General features: G+C 43.0%; 1 protein-coding gene across 3 annotated transcripts in view; it reads right to left on the reverse strand.

Annotated features, from left to right (window-relative positions):
* Nucleotides 1-18,020, reverse strand: part of PARVB (parvin beta) — a 51,195-nt gene that overhangs the window by 18,616 nt on the left and 14,559 nt on the right. For 2 of the 3 annotated variants that reach the window (XM_066183670.1, XM_066183672.1), the window contains exons 2-6: nt 13,051-13,140; nt 11,164-11,234; nt 4,477-4,579; nt 885-1,025; nt 408-523 (exon numbers count right to left, since the gene is read on the reverse strand). In XM_066183670.1, coding sequence (XP_066039767.1) covers nt 408-523; nt 885-1,025; nt 4,477-4,579; nt 11,164-11,234; nt 13,051-13,140 — 521 coding nt within the window. Of the gene's footprint in view, nt 1-407; nt 524-884; nt 1,026-4,476; nt 4,580-11,163; nt 11,235-13,050; nt 13,141-15,538; nt 15,624-18,020 lie in introns of those variants that run through there. The other variant, XM_066183671.1, reaches the window with a different exon arrangement.

Raw genomic sequence — 18,020 nt, forward strand, 5'->3', positions numbered from 1 at the left:
AGTCATTGGGGAAAAACAACCCTGCTAAGAGGCATTCCAGACTAGGGAGATTTTATGTGCTGGAACTCCTTCCTGTGCTGTTGAGGCTTCAATGGCTTCTCCGCAAAAACGGCATGGCAAAAAACAATTGTACTGGAGTGACAGAAATTACAAGCCCAATGGTCCCTTATACAAAATCCCATTGCATACTTTGAGCTTGTTGTTGCAATAGCAAAGGGTGGCCCCAAACCTACTACAGATGTGCTGTTCTCAGGGTCTCATTTAAGCACATGCAACCCAAAAATGCAGTCCTGGGCGTGGGACTCACCAAGCAACTGGGACACAATTTCTGAATGACAAGAGACAACGAGTGGGAGCAGCCCAGCACTGCAGAATCCCCTCTGTCCCTCCCAGGAATTGGTACTCACCCGTACAACCACCACCTGCACAGACACGTGCTCAGGCAGCCGGATGGGAGCTCGGAAATGCATGGCCAAAGCCACCAGGAGGTGAAGGATGGAAATCAAATTCTTGCCATGGATGGCTGCAGGGAACAAGGGAGATGAAGTAAAAGTGAGAGGATACTGAGGAGTTATTTTATATGAACGGCTTTGGGGGAAAAAAGGCAGTGAAAAATGTTTTTGGTCAACACAGTCTTTTCATCCTTCTTCCTCTTTTTCCTGAATTAGTAAGGCCTACAATGTAACTTCACAGGTAGCAAAGCCTGGATTCTGCCCTTCCTTTAAGCCTAACTTACAAGTCCAAACCCTCTCTGATCACAGACAGGCAGACCCCACCACTTGCTTTCCACTACACTAGAGGATACTGGGGAAAAGTGCTCTGAGCAGACTTCCTAAGTGATAACACACACACACCGAGGCAGAAAACACAGTAAGAGTCCTTACAGTCAACATTCCACTTGATTGTCCAGCCGTGGGGTCGGAGTAAATCATGGACAGCTTCCAGGACCGTCTGCAACTTCTGCTTCTGACCAATTTCAGATTGTGTCACCTCTGCCACATTCAGTTTACGGTCAGCCAATTTTTCTGCATTTGAAAAACAACCAAAATAAATAAATAAAAAGGGCAGACAAAACTAGATTAAACTGTGTGGAGGTAACAAGCACAGACCACCGGAGTCCACCAGAACTTTTCTAAGAGAATTATTTTCCTTGCAAGGAAAAAAATAGCTGAAAGTAAAGCTTTCACCAAAGTGAGTCAGTTCCAATAAAAATGTGACAAAACCAGGAAAGTCTGGCTGAACATGCTCATCAATCAGGTGTCAAAATACGTAACAACTTTCTGCAAGACATCAAGCTAGCAGCAATATTAATTATATCTCCCAATTTATTGCACTGCAGAAAAGCATTTGGCACAACACACCCTTCACTGCACAAGGAATCTGCACAAGTGTAAACGACATTTTAAAATTAGCTTAGGACAATAAATGGGAAATATTTTGTGTGAACATTTACTTCAGCTTGATAAGCTTTATTTCAGGTTAGCTGAAGGTTATGAATTCGAGCTAAAGCACATTTTGCATCATCAAACCCTCAAGATTCATATGACCCAGGATTAGCTCAGTGGAACTAATTTCAAAAGTAAGTTGGTACAACTGTCATGCTGTTGACACTGTCACATCATAGTTGACTACTTCCAAAATGAAATAATGCAGGAAAATGTGTAAAATTCCATTAGTGAAATTTCAGTTCTGTTTACATAATATAATATTTGTGGCCAAAATCACAGACAACTCATTCTTCTCTTCCTCTGTGTTGCGTCCCTTGCAAAACAGACGGGAGCTAAAATTCTGTAAAAGCAGAAAAAGCAGGGAGCTGAGGAAGGTGGGGTAAAGTCCTCCAGCCATCAAAGCAATGGGAACAGCTGATCTCTGTTCTCTCTCCATACCCATTAAAAAAGTGGCCAAACTCACTGTGCTGGTCCGTCCAGGGGATCAGGACTGTTTGGCCACATTCCAATTATATACTATTACATTCTCTAAAACAAAAAACTTACTTCACCAAAACTGCTTTCACAAAATGAGAGACTAAAGAATCCGAAGACTCTTTCAGAAATGTTTCAGAGTTGTCAAAATTCCTCTTATTCCAATAATGTATATATTTCTGCTTTCAAGTTCAAGAATATACTACTTCTGGATATTTTATCTAGCTGAAAATATATATATATATATATATATATATATTTTTTTTTAGTGGCAGCAATACAAAAGTACTCTAGTAACTCAGAGAGAAAAGACTTGCAGGTTATCAACTAACAAGTGCTTTGAACATCTTGACTATTTCTAGCAATCTCAAGTAGAGAACTTTTATCAATATTATTTTATCAAGATTATAAAAACAAGCAAATTAATTTTTCAGTCACATGTTAGGGCTCCTGCTTATTCACAGCCCAGGTTAGCTGTCAGTCAACAAACAAATTTATTTCCTTTCACATCTGGTATATCATGTGTACTAGGCCATTCCAGCTTCTCTGAGTGGCACTGCTTGCACCTTCATAAAATTACCTAAACCAGGAGCTTCACCTCTATCAGTCATTTCCTAATATCTTATTTCAAACTGCTTCAGCACGAGCCCAGTGACAAGCTGTTGTCTTACACCCTTTTTTGGGGGGCCTGGCTATCAAGACAAAACATCACTCACTGACAAGGAATGGTTACCTATTACTTGAAGTTTAATGACCACACCTTGTTAGTTTTTCCTGAAAGGTGAAGGAAGGAACAATGACACTACTGAAGAACAGCATAAGACGGGGGCTGAGTTGTGGTAGCTCCAGGGCAGGGAATATGCATCTGCTCTCCAGTCAGGGGCCCAAAATGAAGGAAATGAGTAAAAGCTGGTGCAGTTAAAGATCTCAGGCTACAAGATATCCAGATCCATCTTTTCTCCTGGAAGATATGCTAAGTCTGACCAATTTACACAGAACTGCAGAACCATTTGGAAGGTTGGAAAAAACCCTTTAAGATCACTGAGTCCCAGCACTAACCCAGCGCTGCCAAGGCCACCACTAAACCACATCCCCAAGTGCAAGATCTGCATGATTTCTGAACACCTCCAGGGATGGTGACTCCAACACCATCTTGGGCAGCCTGTGCCAAGACTTAACCACCCTTTCAGTCAAAAATTTTCCCAGCATCCAACTTGAATCTCCCCTGGCGCAGCTTGGGGCTGTTTCATCCTGTCCCTCGTTCCCTGGGAGCAGAGCCCGACCCCCGCCCGTCTGTCCCCTCCTGTCAAGGAGCTGTGCAGAGCCAGAAGGTCCCCCCTGAGCCTCCTTTTCTCCAGGCTGAGCCCCCACAGCTCCCTCAGCCCCTCCTGGTGCTCCAGCCCCTTCCCCAGCTCTGTTCCCTTCTCTGGACATGCTCCAGCCCCTCAATGTCTCACATACACAAATATTTAGGTACAACTAAGCACCTTCTAAATGTCTGCAGGCTTGAGGCTGGAGCTGTGGCTCCACAGGGAGAGTGAGGAAGCAGGGACACCTGAGGCAGCTACTGTGAAACCTACTGCCAGGTGCAGAAACAGAGTTATGAAGAACAACTGGATTCAAGCAAATATTCCCCAGCTAAAATTACCAATACAAGGCTAACCCACATTTGGAGGCTCCTGTCTGCAGGCTAACACAGAAGTGCTAAAAGTACTCTGGTTTTGTTCCTCAAGTTATTATTTTTGAGGGGTTTCAACTGCACATAAAGCTGATCAACTAATTTTAAAAGCTTGTGGATGTTCATCAAAGCACCTATCATTTAAGGGACCAATGCAGAAAATCCAGCAACCAGTGGAACCTGCAGCACTAGGTGTTCCTGCCCCACTGTGACACACACACCTCCCACAGCCCAGCCCACTCTTGAAGACACATCAGAGGTGAGCTGAGAGCAGTCAGGCTAAGGAAAAGTGTGGATTTACATGGTATTGGAAGCCTCAAGCCTCCCCAAAAACCACTGCATTACCCTGAGTCTTCTCCACCAAGCTCCGTGCACCAACACACACATTGCAAAGATGGAAGGGAGCTGCAGAATCCCAAATTCTCAATTGAGCGTATCACCTCATGTGTCATTCACACAGTAGTGCACATTTTGAGCACATGCCTGCTGCCATGCATTCTCTTTTTCCCCCAAAAAGTAACAGGACCTCAAAAGAGCTCTCAGCCCAAAATCTTTCAAAAGCAAACTACACTGACAAAATTTTGGACTGCGTGGCTTCTGCTTGGCACCATAAACACGAACCTCTTCACTACTTTTCTACCCTATATTTCAGCTGTCTGGACTACAGTTAGTACACAAAATATACCCAGGAATCATCTGGATTTCCTGCCCTCTCAGCAGACAGCCTGAGGAGAACAGATGGAAAAGCTAAGGCAACTTTCAGTGAAATCAACCATGTCCCTGAAATGTTGAGTTACTGCACAGTCTGCAGCTCTGGAAAAGGTTAATTTGGGGCCCTCCCAGTCCTTGGGGTCGCCTTCTCTTTTGTGGACTCACCCAGCAGCTTTTGCAGCACCTGCCCATCATAAAGGTCCTCTTCAAGCTGTTTGACAATGATTCTCTCCTCCACCAGCACATCATTAATCCAGTCAATTAGAACCTGCAAGCACAGAAAAAGCACTGTCTAAAACCAACTGAAACACATTCCTTTCATTCAAGGCAGTATCCAGGACTATAAAATGGGTGAACTGCAAGCATATTTATGTATCTCCAATTTGCAGAGATAAGACCTGAATGAAAAAAATAGACTAAATGCATCTCGTTGTCCCCTATTGTTTTTAATTCAGGTCTTGACAACAGGACAAGGTATTTTATCCTCAGGTGTTGCAGAATACAAAAGTACAGAAATAAGATCTTGGTCAAAAAGATCTGATAATCATTTTACAATTTTAATAGTTCTCATATGCTGACTACCATAACTATGAAAATCATACAGGAATGATCATAAAGAATCTTTAAAAAGAAAAGGAGCTAAGTTTCCCAGGTGCCAAAGACAATTATTTCAAATTAGTTACAGGAAAACAAGCTTTGACTGTTTGAAGCTGGTAGTAGCATTCTCCTCCAATTTATTACTTGGAAATTTAAATTATTTTCACAAAGACAACACAGATCTGTAGGAAGTGACACAATGTTAACTCCTGCTACTTCCTTGGTTCTCTAAGAGAAGAGTATTGCCAATCACAGACATGAAAAATCCATTGACTAGAGCCAGCTAAAAACAATAAGCTTCATTTAAAGATTCTGTCATCTTTAATTTGCATCATATAAAGTTGCAGATTCTTTAAATTCATTTTCTGATTAGACCCCATATTTCTGCCTCTTCTTGGCAGTTGTGACGGCTAAGAAAGTTCTGGGGTTTTAATATACAAGAGATCATGAAACAAAAGCAGATAAGCAAAATATATGGAGGTATGCAGTGGAAAACACCCACCTTGGGAATCCTAGGGAATATGAACATTTGAATATGTTGGTCACAAGGACATTTAAGTTTTTCCACCTGGCTACTAATGTTCATTCAGCCTAAAAACCTCAAATAAATTTGGCTAGGCTTAGTGTCCACAGAAAAGTTTACAATCCAAACATGAAACACTAATGCCTCACGTACCTCTAATCCATATCTTTAGTACTTCCAAGGCACACTGAAAATACACAGAGCTAAAAGTCAGCTCTAAAAATAGGGAGAGGATGTAAGTGGCAGATTTTAACTGAGTGATTTGGCAGTGCTCAGTTCATGAAAAGCAAGGATCAGCATCAGTGCTCACCTATGGACATCACCTTTCCCCTCTAAGCTGTCCAGAGGGATTAAAACCTCAATAATAAAAATGACTCTTCTAAAGACCTGCCTTTGAAAATAAAGGTTTTCTGATAAGTTATTCACTATTCAGTATCAGCAACTTGTGCCAGAAGTGGTCTTCTCTCACACAGGCACAAGAAGAGGGGAGATGGCTGAGGACATATGAATACACAAGGATGAGCTCTGCAGCAGCAGCAGCATCACCCCATTGCTCCCCTGTGACAAGCCAGCAAGGATTACCACAGCTGGAAGCCAACGAGAAACACAATACTATCTTTCACCTCAGTCCAGTTATACAGAAAAATCAGTCCTAGATAACAAGACATCATCCAGAAAGAGAGATTTTCAAAGGTGAGTGCCTAATTCCATAATTATACAAGCTTGAAACACAGACATCCATAAAAAAATCAACTGAAGAAATCAAAATCATTAAAGGTTTAGGTCTTCTGTGAGATTTACACAACAAACTTCCAAAAATTACCTGAAGCTCAGCAGAAGATATTTAATTATCAGATCCCAGTACTGTTCCTATATGAAGAGGCTGGATTTCAACAAGTCCTCAAGAGATTTGTTAAAGGAAGACTCAGGATGCTAAACTATTTGAAGTCATTAATACACATTTTATTTTGTTTGTCCTGCACTGAATGGTATTGAAGTCAGGATCTAGAAAACGCCAAGGAATTAAAACTAAAGGAATAAAACGCAAGATCCAACATCCTATTTTCAAGAGTGCAGTTACACAAGAACCACAGTACAGGGTCTTAAGAAAATACTTACACTATGTGCTAATTAAATGTTTCACAAAAATTAAGCAATGGAAAACTTTAGGTAAAAAAACTACAAAAAAGATACAAATTAAACAGGTCTAGCCATAATTATTTTAATAGTTTAGTACTCAAATCAAAGAAAAATATCCCAAAGAATATTCTAACTTCTCTACTATTCACATTATAACTCCAGCTCCAGTAGAAAAAAATGAATTTGCAAAAGAAAAAAAAAAATCCAGGTGGTTTTCTACAGCAGCTGTTGAAGACTGGAAAGTACTGTAATGAAAAATATCCCAAGCCTTTCTTGATTTCTTGACTATGTCTTAATTAGAAACCTGGAAAAAAAATTCACCACAGATTGGTATTTTAAACTTTTACAGAGGAAACAGTACATTGCTTATTGAAAGGAAGAACGTGCAGGAACAGTTTCTGACTCTGCCCATGGAAAGTCAGCTCTCTCCAGTTCATTGTGATTTCTTCTTCATAAAATGCAGAAGCACAAAATATTCAACAACCTGAATGTCTCAAAATTTTAGCAGCCTGACACAGGCATGTTGGTGCTTGGTGGGAAGCAGACAAGAGCTTTTCCTCTGCATGAAAAGATGCTTAACCTTGATGTGTCTGGTCTCACACTCCTCTACCCATTCCTTCTTTCCTGTGCCAGCACTTCACACAACTGCAGCTCAATATTACATTTTGGGCTCATAAAAAGCTGCTTTTCTATAATATTTGGGCATAGTAGTGTTGTTTTAAAAATTTAATATAGTATTCTGATCAAAATTTAATATGATATTCCTCACAACCATGCCTGACATTTCATATATATCTGCACCCATCTAAGGCACTTTAGAACTGGGCCAAATGCTCAGGCACGTGCAGCTGTAGCTGTAAAAATTCAGAGTTCAAGGGCATAAGGACCCCACAGTCACCACTGTACAGTAGTGGAAAAAAATGCAAAACAACACAAAATACAAGAACAAATCTGGCACAATGGGAAAACAGGAAGCCCAGCCACCAAAAACAGCACAGAAAGAAAACCCTGGCTTCAATGGCCCACTCCCCTTCAGCTTCTGGGGGAATTAGGAAGCAGAGATCAAAGGTATGAGACTGGCTTCAGGGCTGAGCATGAAAATTAATAGCAAAAATTCATATTCAGGCCTCGTGGCTAAGTACAAAGCCCTGGCATCCTGTAACCAAGGGGAAGGCTTCTTGCTGCCAAAAGCAGATCACAGAGATTTTAGGGAGCTCGGTTACATCTGGTCACATGTGACAAACCACACACCAAAGGACAGTGGCTTCATTTTGGTTTTCTCTTCATCTCAGTAAACCTAAAAAAGCCATAAAACCAGACGTGGGAAAAACTGGTACCTTCCAGGACAGTGAATGTTTTACAACAAATGAGAATGTTTACTCTTTTCAGGCTGTGTCTAGAGCAGCAGTGTTTGGATCTGTATAAAGTTTAGATGAGTCTTTTAGAGGCTAGAAGTTGTTGCAGTTCTAAGCCAATCCTACAGAAAGCTTTGCAGGGAGGAAAATCACCTCACAACTGCGGTTTGCTGCGTATGGTCAAGGCACTTTCAGACAGGACCCAATTCCTGCAAGCTGATGTTCTAAAATTTTGCATTCAATTAGCAGAAGCTCTTTTTCATATTTTTTCTACTGGAATACAGAAAACGGGCAAATATTGGACAACAAGTAAAAGAAGCTTACATATTTCAGACATAGAAATAGAGCATTTTGTGAATACAATATTTATACACATAAATAAATAAAAGAAGTAACTCATCTCTCTTTCCCTGATCTGAATTTTCAGCTTTAGGCCTGTTCAGCCACGTACCAAATTCTCAATACACACAGGGCAAATGAAGTGAGTTTGAAAAAGCTGCTGGCCAGAGAGGGAACTTTGCTGAACACTTCACACTGACAAACTGTGACTATTTTTAGAAAACTGTCCACGGTGATAACAAACACTTTCAGGCATAATGTTTTTTATATGTGCAAGAAGACTTAAAGCAGGTATTTTCATATCCCCAACTAAGCAGCCTTCAACGAGGAGATTCTCCGTATATTTGCTTTACTAAGAGAGAGGAATGAGGCTTTTTGTTGTGTTTTTCATCTGCTGGTCTCAGTACTGCCACAATGCTGTACAGTCTGTCCCTCTAGAGTTACAAAGGCACTGTCAAAATCACTTCCAAACGCCCAATCCACAATGCACATAATTCCTATGACATGAGGTTAGCAGAAATTAAACCAGCATTTGGTGGAGACAAAGAGGCACTAAAGCAGCATCAGCAGCGGATACCTCTGCCGCTTCTTTGCACTGAGATCCATTTACCCCACTGCATGTGACTGCCAGGACAGAAACACTCAGCGTCAGCGATGGCAAACCTTGGCATGTCTAACTCTGGTGCTGGAAGAGATCTGGGCTGGCCCCAGTGAAACTGGGTCCCACTGCCAGCTTTGAAAAGGCACGAGGATCTGCTGCAGCTATTGGCACATTCCTCTCTCAGGGGAAAGAGAGAAAAGGAACCACTTGGAACTATAAAAACCTCAACCTATTCAAGTTCCCACTCCTCACTAGTCTGTGGAGAGCTTTCCTTTTAGGCTCTGTGGGGCAGACACTTTTCTGCTGGCTGGGTTTCTAGAGCACAGCAATTCTCATCCAGCACCGGGGCTTTGGAAAATGCCATTAACCACCAAAGAACAGAAAATGAGGAATAAACTACCCTTTTCTTTTTTTTTTTTCCATTATCCAAACTCTGTAGTATAAAATAAGTTTTCCAGCATAATTCAAACTTCTCCCTGGCTTACAGATTCACACCAACACAGTGTGAATTCACACCAATGCTGCTGAATCTCTGTAAAAACTCTAACTGCTGAGAGCTATGCAAGTAATTAGCAATTACCCAAATTACACAGGCACTCTACAGAACACATCTCTCCTTTGAGGATGATCCCAAGGAAACAATCTCCAGTTCCATGCTGCTCCCTGCACCAGGTGATCCTGTTCCATTGGAACCTCTCTCCTTGTGCAAGTGTGAACTGGCCTAGTGACCCTGAACCTGATTCTGCAATGCACTCAAACATTATCTTCAAGCACTGTTCTGGGCCTGGCTTTCATACCTCCTGAGGGTTTTCAGGTTTTTAATCTGAAAAAATATAACCCTACTGGACCACAGCATCTGGGGAAGACTCAGAAACTTGTAATAAACTCAGCAGGAAAATTCACAATTTAAGAGCAATTGCAGTCCCTGTATCAAGTCTCCTGAATCACAAAGCACATCTGGTTCCTCCACTGCAACAACTCCGGTTCAGCTGATAATATCGCTGCTCCACTAACAGAGAAACCACGTTACATTCTGAGAGGGTGATGCAAGACTCCTGCACCTTTGAGAGAATTGATGGATTTAGGTACTGACAAAGAAAGAACGAGCAGTCACTTAATTTAAAACCACAATGTACTCCTGGTGAATTAGAATAACAGAAATTTGAGCACAGTTCCCTGCTAAACTCAGTCTGATGTGGTTTTGTGATGCTGAACACATCATTGCAGTGGTAATAACAGATCACTGGGCTTGATTTAAAGATGTACCAGATAAGCAGTTCACTCAAGCATTAGCTGAAGCAGTTTACTCTGGGGAAGCAGACAGGGTGTGCGTGCAGGCAGGGTGCATCAGGTTCCCAGCAGGGAATATGCCCAAGCTCAGCCCCCTCTCAGGAAATGGTATGCACTATCCAAAGTTTTCACAGCCACACAGGTATACCTGTATTGTCGTTTCCAACAAAAATTATTTTTACAATTATTTTAAAGAAATGAAGGGAAAGGGTAGTGGGAACTGTAACAGCAGCACAAATACCTTTTTGAAAGATATCACACTTGTTCAGGCTTGCCATCCCTCCTCTTCATTCACAGGCTTGCACTGTGTTAACCCCAACAACTTTCTGCATAGAAAACGTTCTCCTAAACACGAGTCCTTCCAGAGCAAGTCCTCTGTCATGGCAGGCAGGAACTATGGGCACTGCTGAGTCAGGAAGTCTCATTTAACACCAGTACATCTGGGCACACCTTATCAACACCTTGGGCAGGAGTGAGTCCAGTGATGAGACAGACTCAGAACCACCTGTCCCTGACCCAGCACACAGGTAAACTGAGGCCAGAACGTAGGGCAAGAAAAATCTCAGTTCCAACTCTCCCATGACACAAGAGGTCCCCTTCCTTGTCCCCTAACATTTCAGTCCCACTCTTTCTTCTCCTGAAACCTCACTAATGCTTCGCAAAGCTCCTTCCCAGCTTTCACAAACAGAAAGTACCTACATTTTATGTGTAGGGACTGCAGACAGGCTCTGGCCAAGCACTGATCCTTGCTGTGATAATCACAAGGATAGAAATGGACAGTGGAGCTTTACTCCATAACTCCATGAGTACCCTGACATTCAGTCTTTCCTCGTCCCTCTCACTGTTGCTTTTAGCCTTACCTTGTTGTTGACCTTCATCTCAATTTCCACAGCTACACTCCAGTAACAAGTTGCCATTCCTCAACTGTGTTCTTGGGTGACCAGCTTGAAAATTACTCCAGCTCACTAGATAAAGGTTTGAAGAAGGACAAAACATCGATTTCCTACCTTGATCAGTTCCTTGAACTTGGGGTCTTCTTTTGAGTTAGGATCAATCATAGTGCGTTCCTCATTCTCCTCTGTTCAAGAAAGAGAGGAAACCTTAGCGAGATCCACTTCAAATGTGCACTGCAACAACCCCACACCATGCAGGGTCAGCTGATGGAGAAATGGCAGCGCCTACTCATCCTCTCAGCCAGGGGATGTCCGATGACCCAAGTGTCAGGCAATTTTAAAGACACGGAAAGACAGCACAGCTCCACTTCCCTAAATCAGGACTGTCTCCCCTGACCTTCCCCTGCTCTAGCCCTGCCCTATGCAGAATGCTTCAGGAAAATCCCTGTCCTTATGTGGGGACATTCACAGTAACACACCAAAAACCACTTTTCTCCTTCTCCTCAGTTTGAATTTAACTTATAATTGCAGCACCTGGAAGAATACAGTGAGCTTAATGCACCACACTCAGTGCAGCTGCTGAGATTTGGGTTCAGAGTTTGTGCCTCCACTCTCTGGTTCCCCAAAACTTGGTCAAACATGTGCTCCTGAGTGCAGGAACTCCTCAACCTTTGATTAAGCTTATGAAATAAAATTACCCCACTTTGTATCAGTTATGCTGGTGTACAGGGGAAGAACATAAAACAGATTTCACATGTGCAAGGTTTTCTATTTCTTCTGCAGATGAGATGTGTGAGAAGTGCTCTCTCATGGCCAGAAGGCAGGCCATATGCAATCCTATTTTCCTATTGATTTTTTTAAAATCTTTCTCTCTATCAGGACAAAAGAGGGATTTTGGTATCACTGTTGGTCAGGCCATTGTCACACTGCTCAGAGGAACCCTTTAAACCTGGCAGTGACCAGCCCACAGTGACTTCCCTGCAGTGCCAGACTTCACTGCTGTCAGATGTGAAACATGACACATCTTGGACATGAGACTGGCCATACAGTATTTAGTAACCAGTGCCTAACTGGTTACCTTAGACCTCGACCACACGTTTGGGGTCAGTATTTTCCAGGGCTCTTCACTTTTATTAAAAAAATAAGATTGTGCTATCTAAAAACACATGAAAAATTTTCACAAACCAATGAAAAAAAAAAAAATTATTTTGCTGCTTCCCCCCCCCCCCTTCCTTTACTTCCTCATTACAGCCTAGGGTGAGTCAGGCAGTCCATCATAAGGAAGTGACACCCACCACACACCCAAAACACTAACCCTGAACAGGACTTGACCCATAACAGAACATGATTTACCACAGAACTCAGTTTAACATTTGCTGGGGATCATGTATTTTCAGGACAGGCCTTCAGCAGCAGTCCTAAGGGCATACCCAGCTTTAGTGGTATCCAGACAAAAAATCACTGGAGACACTCCTGGTCCAGACATTTCGACACAGAGCAACCAACACTTTGCCCACATCTTAGTAAAAAACTACTTTGCATTTCCTACTACTGTCCTAATCAGAAAATGCAAACGACTAACACTTTCTGCTTCTAACTATTTCATTATTTGTTCTGATGCTTGATTTACTGTTTTATAATTAGTTTGCTTCAACTAATTCCATAGATTAGGAGACATGTGGCCAGGAATAACAAAAGTGGTTTATTTCAACAGATTTTAACACTTTTTGCTATTAAATTATGTTGTTTCTCTTGTAGGGTCTCAGAGTGAGGGAATGGGGATGGACAAGGGAGAGAGAAAGTCCATAAACTACCTCTACTGCTGTTCAAACTCCATATGGCTTTTTTAATTTCTTGTCTACAAGTAACATGCAACCTTTTACAAATGTCACTTCCAATCCTCCCAGTTCCAACTGGGCAATCTACATTCAGCAGTGAAGAAATTATGTGGGGGCAGAGTGGTGCCCTTCACAGACCATCTCTGCAGCGTGGAAACTTTACCTAATAATGTGTCTTCTGGGTGGATGTCCACAGCACTTGGGTTCATTGGTGCATTGATGGCATTTTTACCTTCTTCTTGGAGGTCACTCACTGGAGAGAAGAAAAAAAAAAAAAAAAAACAAAAAACAGAAAGAATGTAATAAATACAAAGTTGGCGTACATGTAGGGGTTGTGGATGGTGTTCATAATAACAGACAACATCTGGTAGATCCATTTCAGAACAGGACCACAGTTTATGGCATGAAGAACTGCGGCCACAGTGGAAAATAAAATCAAAGTAACATCCTTTTATAGCTTCCTATCAAACAGAGCTACCACAGAAGTGGCTGGAAACTTTTAGCAAGAAACCCAATTCTGTGGTAAGAACAAGTTGAGAGTGCTTGTTTCCCCAAAAGGAAGGGGTGTGAGCTTTGTTTGCAGGATGCCCCAACCTAGAACAAACATCAAACTGTAAAAACAAACCCCTTTTCTGATAGCATGACCATCACTCATCACCACCCTTTCCAGTTGCAGAACATGCCTCTTGCTACTGGCCTTATTAAATCCTCAGAGAGTGCCAGGGAGACCTACCAAATAAAGATGAAAACGTATTTAATTCCAGTGCTGCCACTTGATAAAATAGATGTGCCATGATCTGGAGAACACAAATCTGATTTTTTTTTACTTCAAGCTGTCCTAAACTTAAAACTCTCATTGGGAAGCTCAGTAAAGCACGCTTCATAAATAAAATGGATGTGAAAATACTTCCCTACATCCTGACATTAGGAAGGAACTAAACTTGAGAACAAAAACTGAATAGCTCTTCAGTATTTTCACAGAGCTTGTCAGTAAAAAGCACCAGCACTGCTGTAACACTTTCCCACTCTCCAAGGCACATCTCCCCTTAAACTCAGATGACATCAACTGCAAGGCATGAAACCACAATAGCCCCATATTTTCAGTGACAGTTCTGCACAAGCATGAACTAAAATGACTTGTGGCAGCATTTGTGGTAGTGCAGTCTCCTTTGGGAGGGGTGCCACACTCTTTTCAGGGAAAAGGAAAGACTTCCAAACAAATAAGGTTTGCTAGGGAAACTTTTCTCAGGAAAGAAGAGGAGGGACAATTAAATAATGGTCACAGCATCCCTGCAAGCTCTCCCCTTCACGAGCAGTCATTATGTCCCTTTCCCACTGGAAAGACATGCCACAGGCTTGACGTTAGCATGCAGTCTGTGAAGCTTACAAAATCCTGCATCATGACTTGCTGTTTTCCTGCCTCATAGAGGTGGAAAAGACAGATCCTACTGCCACAGAGGAGAGGACAGGGAAGAAGAATATGCTGCAATCCCCAATCCTTCCCTCACAGAAAAATGAAACAGGTGCTTAAAACAAGGTTCTCACTTTTCTTAATTGCAGTCCCAAGAGGTTACTTAATTCTGGTTTACAGGACGATACTGATCACCACTAAAATCCTCATTATTGAGTGCAAGCAACAAACCCCAGTCTAGTATTTTGAGACCTGATGGGTTATGCCCCGTGGTTCCTGACTGCAAACAGAACACAATGTCCTCAGGCTGAGATTTGACCGCCTGAATAAAGATGCTGGTAAAGAAATTCTCAAGTTCCCCTTTTCAGCATTCCTTCTCATTTTCTTGAAAAAGTCCACAAACAAAAAGTCAGAGAGCAAGAAGGCTTCATACAACAGATCAAACCAGCTCTAACAATGTGCCTTACCCAGGCCTGCTTGCATTATCCCCAACTAAAGCTTTCTCACCCCAACAACTCCTACATTGTGATACCACCAGGAGGCACAAGACAATGCACATGGAAACTGAAGTTTGATTTTTAAAACCCTGCTAGGACTATAAATGCCTAAACTTCAATTAAGGCAGACGTATTTAGAAACTACCAGCCTTATTTCTAGATGAAGCACTCTTTATTATCACAGCAGTGCCGTCATTTTGGGAAAGCCAAGTGTTCAGTCAGTTCAGGATATCACTATTCCCAATGCTCTGCAAAGGCAGAGGAGAGCTGCTAGGTTCCTCCGGGCAGTGAATGCATGGCACAGTGTATGTATATGAAAAAAATGATGCACACATTTCAAGCCAGAATACTTCTAAATGCAGCTAAACTAGATTTGTTCCCAAAAGTTCAAATAAGCTGATGCACTTACTCTTTTATTTTAATATAAAAATTATCTCTACTCTTCCTAACAAAAAATACCTTGTTTCTGAGCAATTTACTAAAATGGAAGAAAACAATGCAAATGTTTAAATGAAATTAATGCAAATTTGTCTATTAAGCCCCCATCCCTCATGACGCAAAGGACCACATGAAACCTCTGTGCTTGTCTTCAGACCTTGTGCAGCTGTGCCAGATCCCATGGGACCAAAACACACTCTCCCCACCTCTGCCAGCAGAAATCTTCCCAAAGCTGTCTCCCAAGGAGACCCCAGCACAGCAGGTCCTTGTGAAGAGATTCCTGCCACAAAGGAAGCGTTTCCTACCTCCCTTTTTGCGCCTCCTGCACAGCAGTCCGGCCATCCCAGCCCCAGCAGCAAGGACAGGTCACAGACAGAGCCCATGGGGTGTCTGAATGCTGACGGAGTGGCAGCAACTGGATAAGGCACTGCCACCTCCAGACCGCCAAACCCCCTAATTTGGGCACAGTGACACGGGAGCAGGGACCAAGATCAGCTCCCAGCTGCCGGGGGCCAGGAGGGAGGACACAGCACTTGGCCGTGGGCCCAGCCAGGAATCCCTCCCTGTCCCAGGAGAGCCTGCCTTGGCCCACCCTGGCTGCCTAAGGGCAGGCACCTCAGGGATGGTGTTTTCTGCGCATGGAGCTTCCCAAGAAAGTCACCTGCACCTGCTGGTGAGGGCACAGCTGGGCTTCCACAGCTCGGCCCAAGGGACACACAGGGTCACAGAGGCAGTGTGCAGACAGGCACCTGCACTCAGGAACACGGATTTTCCAGGGCATTCCCCACACCTGCAGCACTCCAGAAGCCTTTCATGCTGCACTAGAACAATTCTGAGGACTTTTTCCCTGCTCACTGTCCCCAGTGTTCACTATCACTGCTGAGCAAAGAAACAGAAGCAGGAACAGGAAACGGAGCCACAATGCTGGAAAGAAAAGAGAACCCACAAATGAGCAGGCAGGGGCAGTTAATAATCAGGATGGAGCAACAGGTACATTTCTGAGAACCCAACAGGTATTTTAATGCAAATTTACAACAAAGAATGGCTTTCAGCCCGTGCCTTCACAAATCCAAAGGTACTGTAAAAGATTATGGATATTAAAAGTTTGGCAAGTGTCAACCTCCTCAGCTTGGTAGCAGCAGCAGCGGCTTTGCTGGGAGGTTTATACCAGAGCCTCCATGCAAGAGGCACCGACTGGCAGCGCAGAGCTGTGCTTGCACAAGTTATAGTCATAGTAGGTCCCACATGAGGTATTACTGCTCCTTGCCTGCCCAGCCACAGGGCTCCTTCTTTTTCCCTCCCCTTCCCACAGGGAACAGCTTCCCCTGTGGTGATGGCACAGGTCTTTTTCTCCCTACCCGATGCTGGTGTAAAACACCTGATTCCATTTCAGAGACCAGTCACAGAAAACCTGTAGCAGGGGAAAGCAGGAAGGGATAGGACATTGAGAATGGGCTCAACGTGCACAGCTTAGTCTAGGCTGGCTTTCAGCAAAAACCCTAAACTAGAAATTTGAATTCTCATGTAAAAGGTCACTTCTCTACTGATCCCCAGGAAAACACCAAGGGTTCCTGGCAGCTCTGCAGCATTTTGACAATCTCCTGGCAGTGTTAGCAGTCAACATGATAAAGGCACATTGGAAGCTGTGCTGGCCTTTCTAGAAAATTAACAGAATGAGCAGTTCACACACACAGAGAATACAGCACTACAGCTGTGAGCCAGGCAGGCTATCTCAGACGTGGGATTACAGGCAAACTGCACACAGCACAAGCAATTAGCTACAGAAAGTTGGAAGTGCCACCAGAGCTGTCAAGGATTTCTCAAAATCCAGGAGATAGCCTTTAAAGTCAGCAGAAGCACCATAAAAAGATGTCCTAGCTCTCTCCTTTTCAAAAGAAAGAGTAAACCGATATCAACAGCTTTCTACTTTCACTCTTAATTTTAGTGTAATTTTAAAAGGTATCAACAACAGCACAGGTCACTTCAGTCTTTGCCATTCACAGCCTTGTTATTAAAAAACTGACCACAAGCCAGTGGATCTTACAAAAACAGATGGAAAATGCAACTTAATTTTAGCTCTGGTTATTTCTGACTGCAAGGCTGAACCCACCCCAGAGAAAGCGGCAGCTGTTGTGACACTGATCCCAGGGTTCCTGTGCCTTCCTTTGCATTCAGCCCAGCTGGCTCAGCAGTGCTGCCTGACCACAACTTTTACATGATGCACTTCCATCTCATGATTCAATCCTAACTTTGGAAGCTCTCAGGCTGCTTTGATGTCCTTGGCTCCAACTGCAGATGTTCCTTTCAGGTAACTTTGTCCTCTTCTCTGATGGGAACAGCACACAGACATCAAACGTGCAACACCCAGCTCAAACTGCACAAGAAGCTCTCTTCCTGCCCCCAAACTCTTACTGTTTCCCCAGTTTCCTTCTTCTCACGAGAGACAAAACTGTGATCAGCTGCACTTTTTCAAGCAGTGACTCACCTGCCTGCATTCATATCCTTACAGTCCAGATCATCATGTGCAAAATAGAAAAAATAGAAAGCCCATATTCAAGACCATTCTTAGCCCTTTCAGAGCAGTGACACAACCCCATTCACTCACATCTCAAATAATGTGGATACAGGGCAGATGCCCCTGATTAAGCAGCAAACCCTAGCACAAAAGGTCAGCTGGAGCTCCTGCTTTCCATGGGAGAGGTCAGATCAGAAGGCAACAAGTCCCTGAAGCCTGTGCAGTGCCAGCCTCTTAACTTGCTCCTCTGCCCATCACAGACTAACACAGGC

Source organism: Chamaea fasciata, unplaced genomic scaffold, assembly GCF_029207755.1.
Source record: "Chamaea fasciata isolate MVZ Bird 193981 ecotype frontalis unplaced genomic scaffold, bChaFas1.0.hap1 SCAF_5, whole genome shotgun sequence".
NCBI classification, from domain to species: domain Eukaryota; kingdom Metazoa; phylum Chordata; class Aves; order Passeriformes; family Sylviidae; genus Chamaea; species Chamaea fasciata.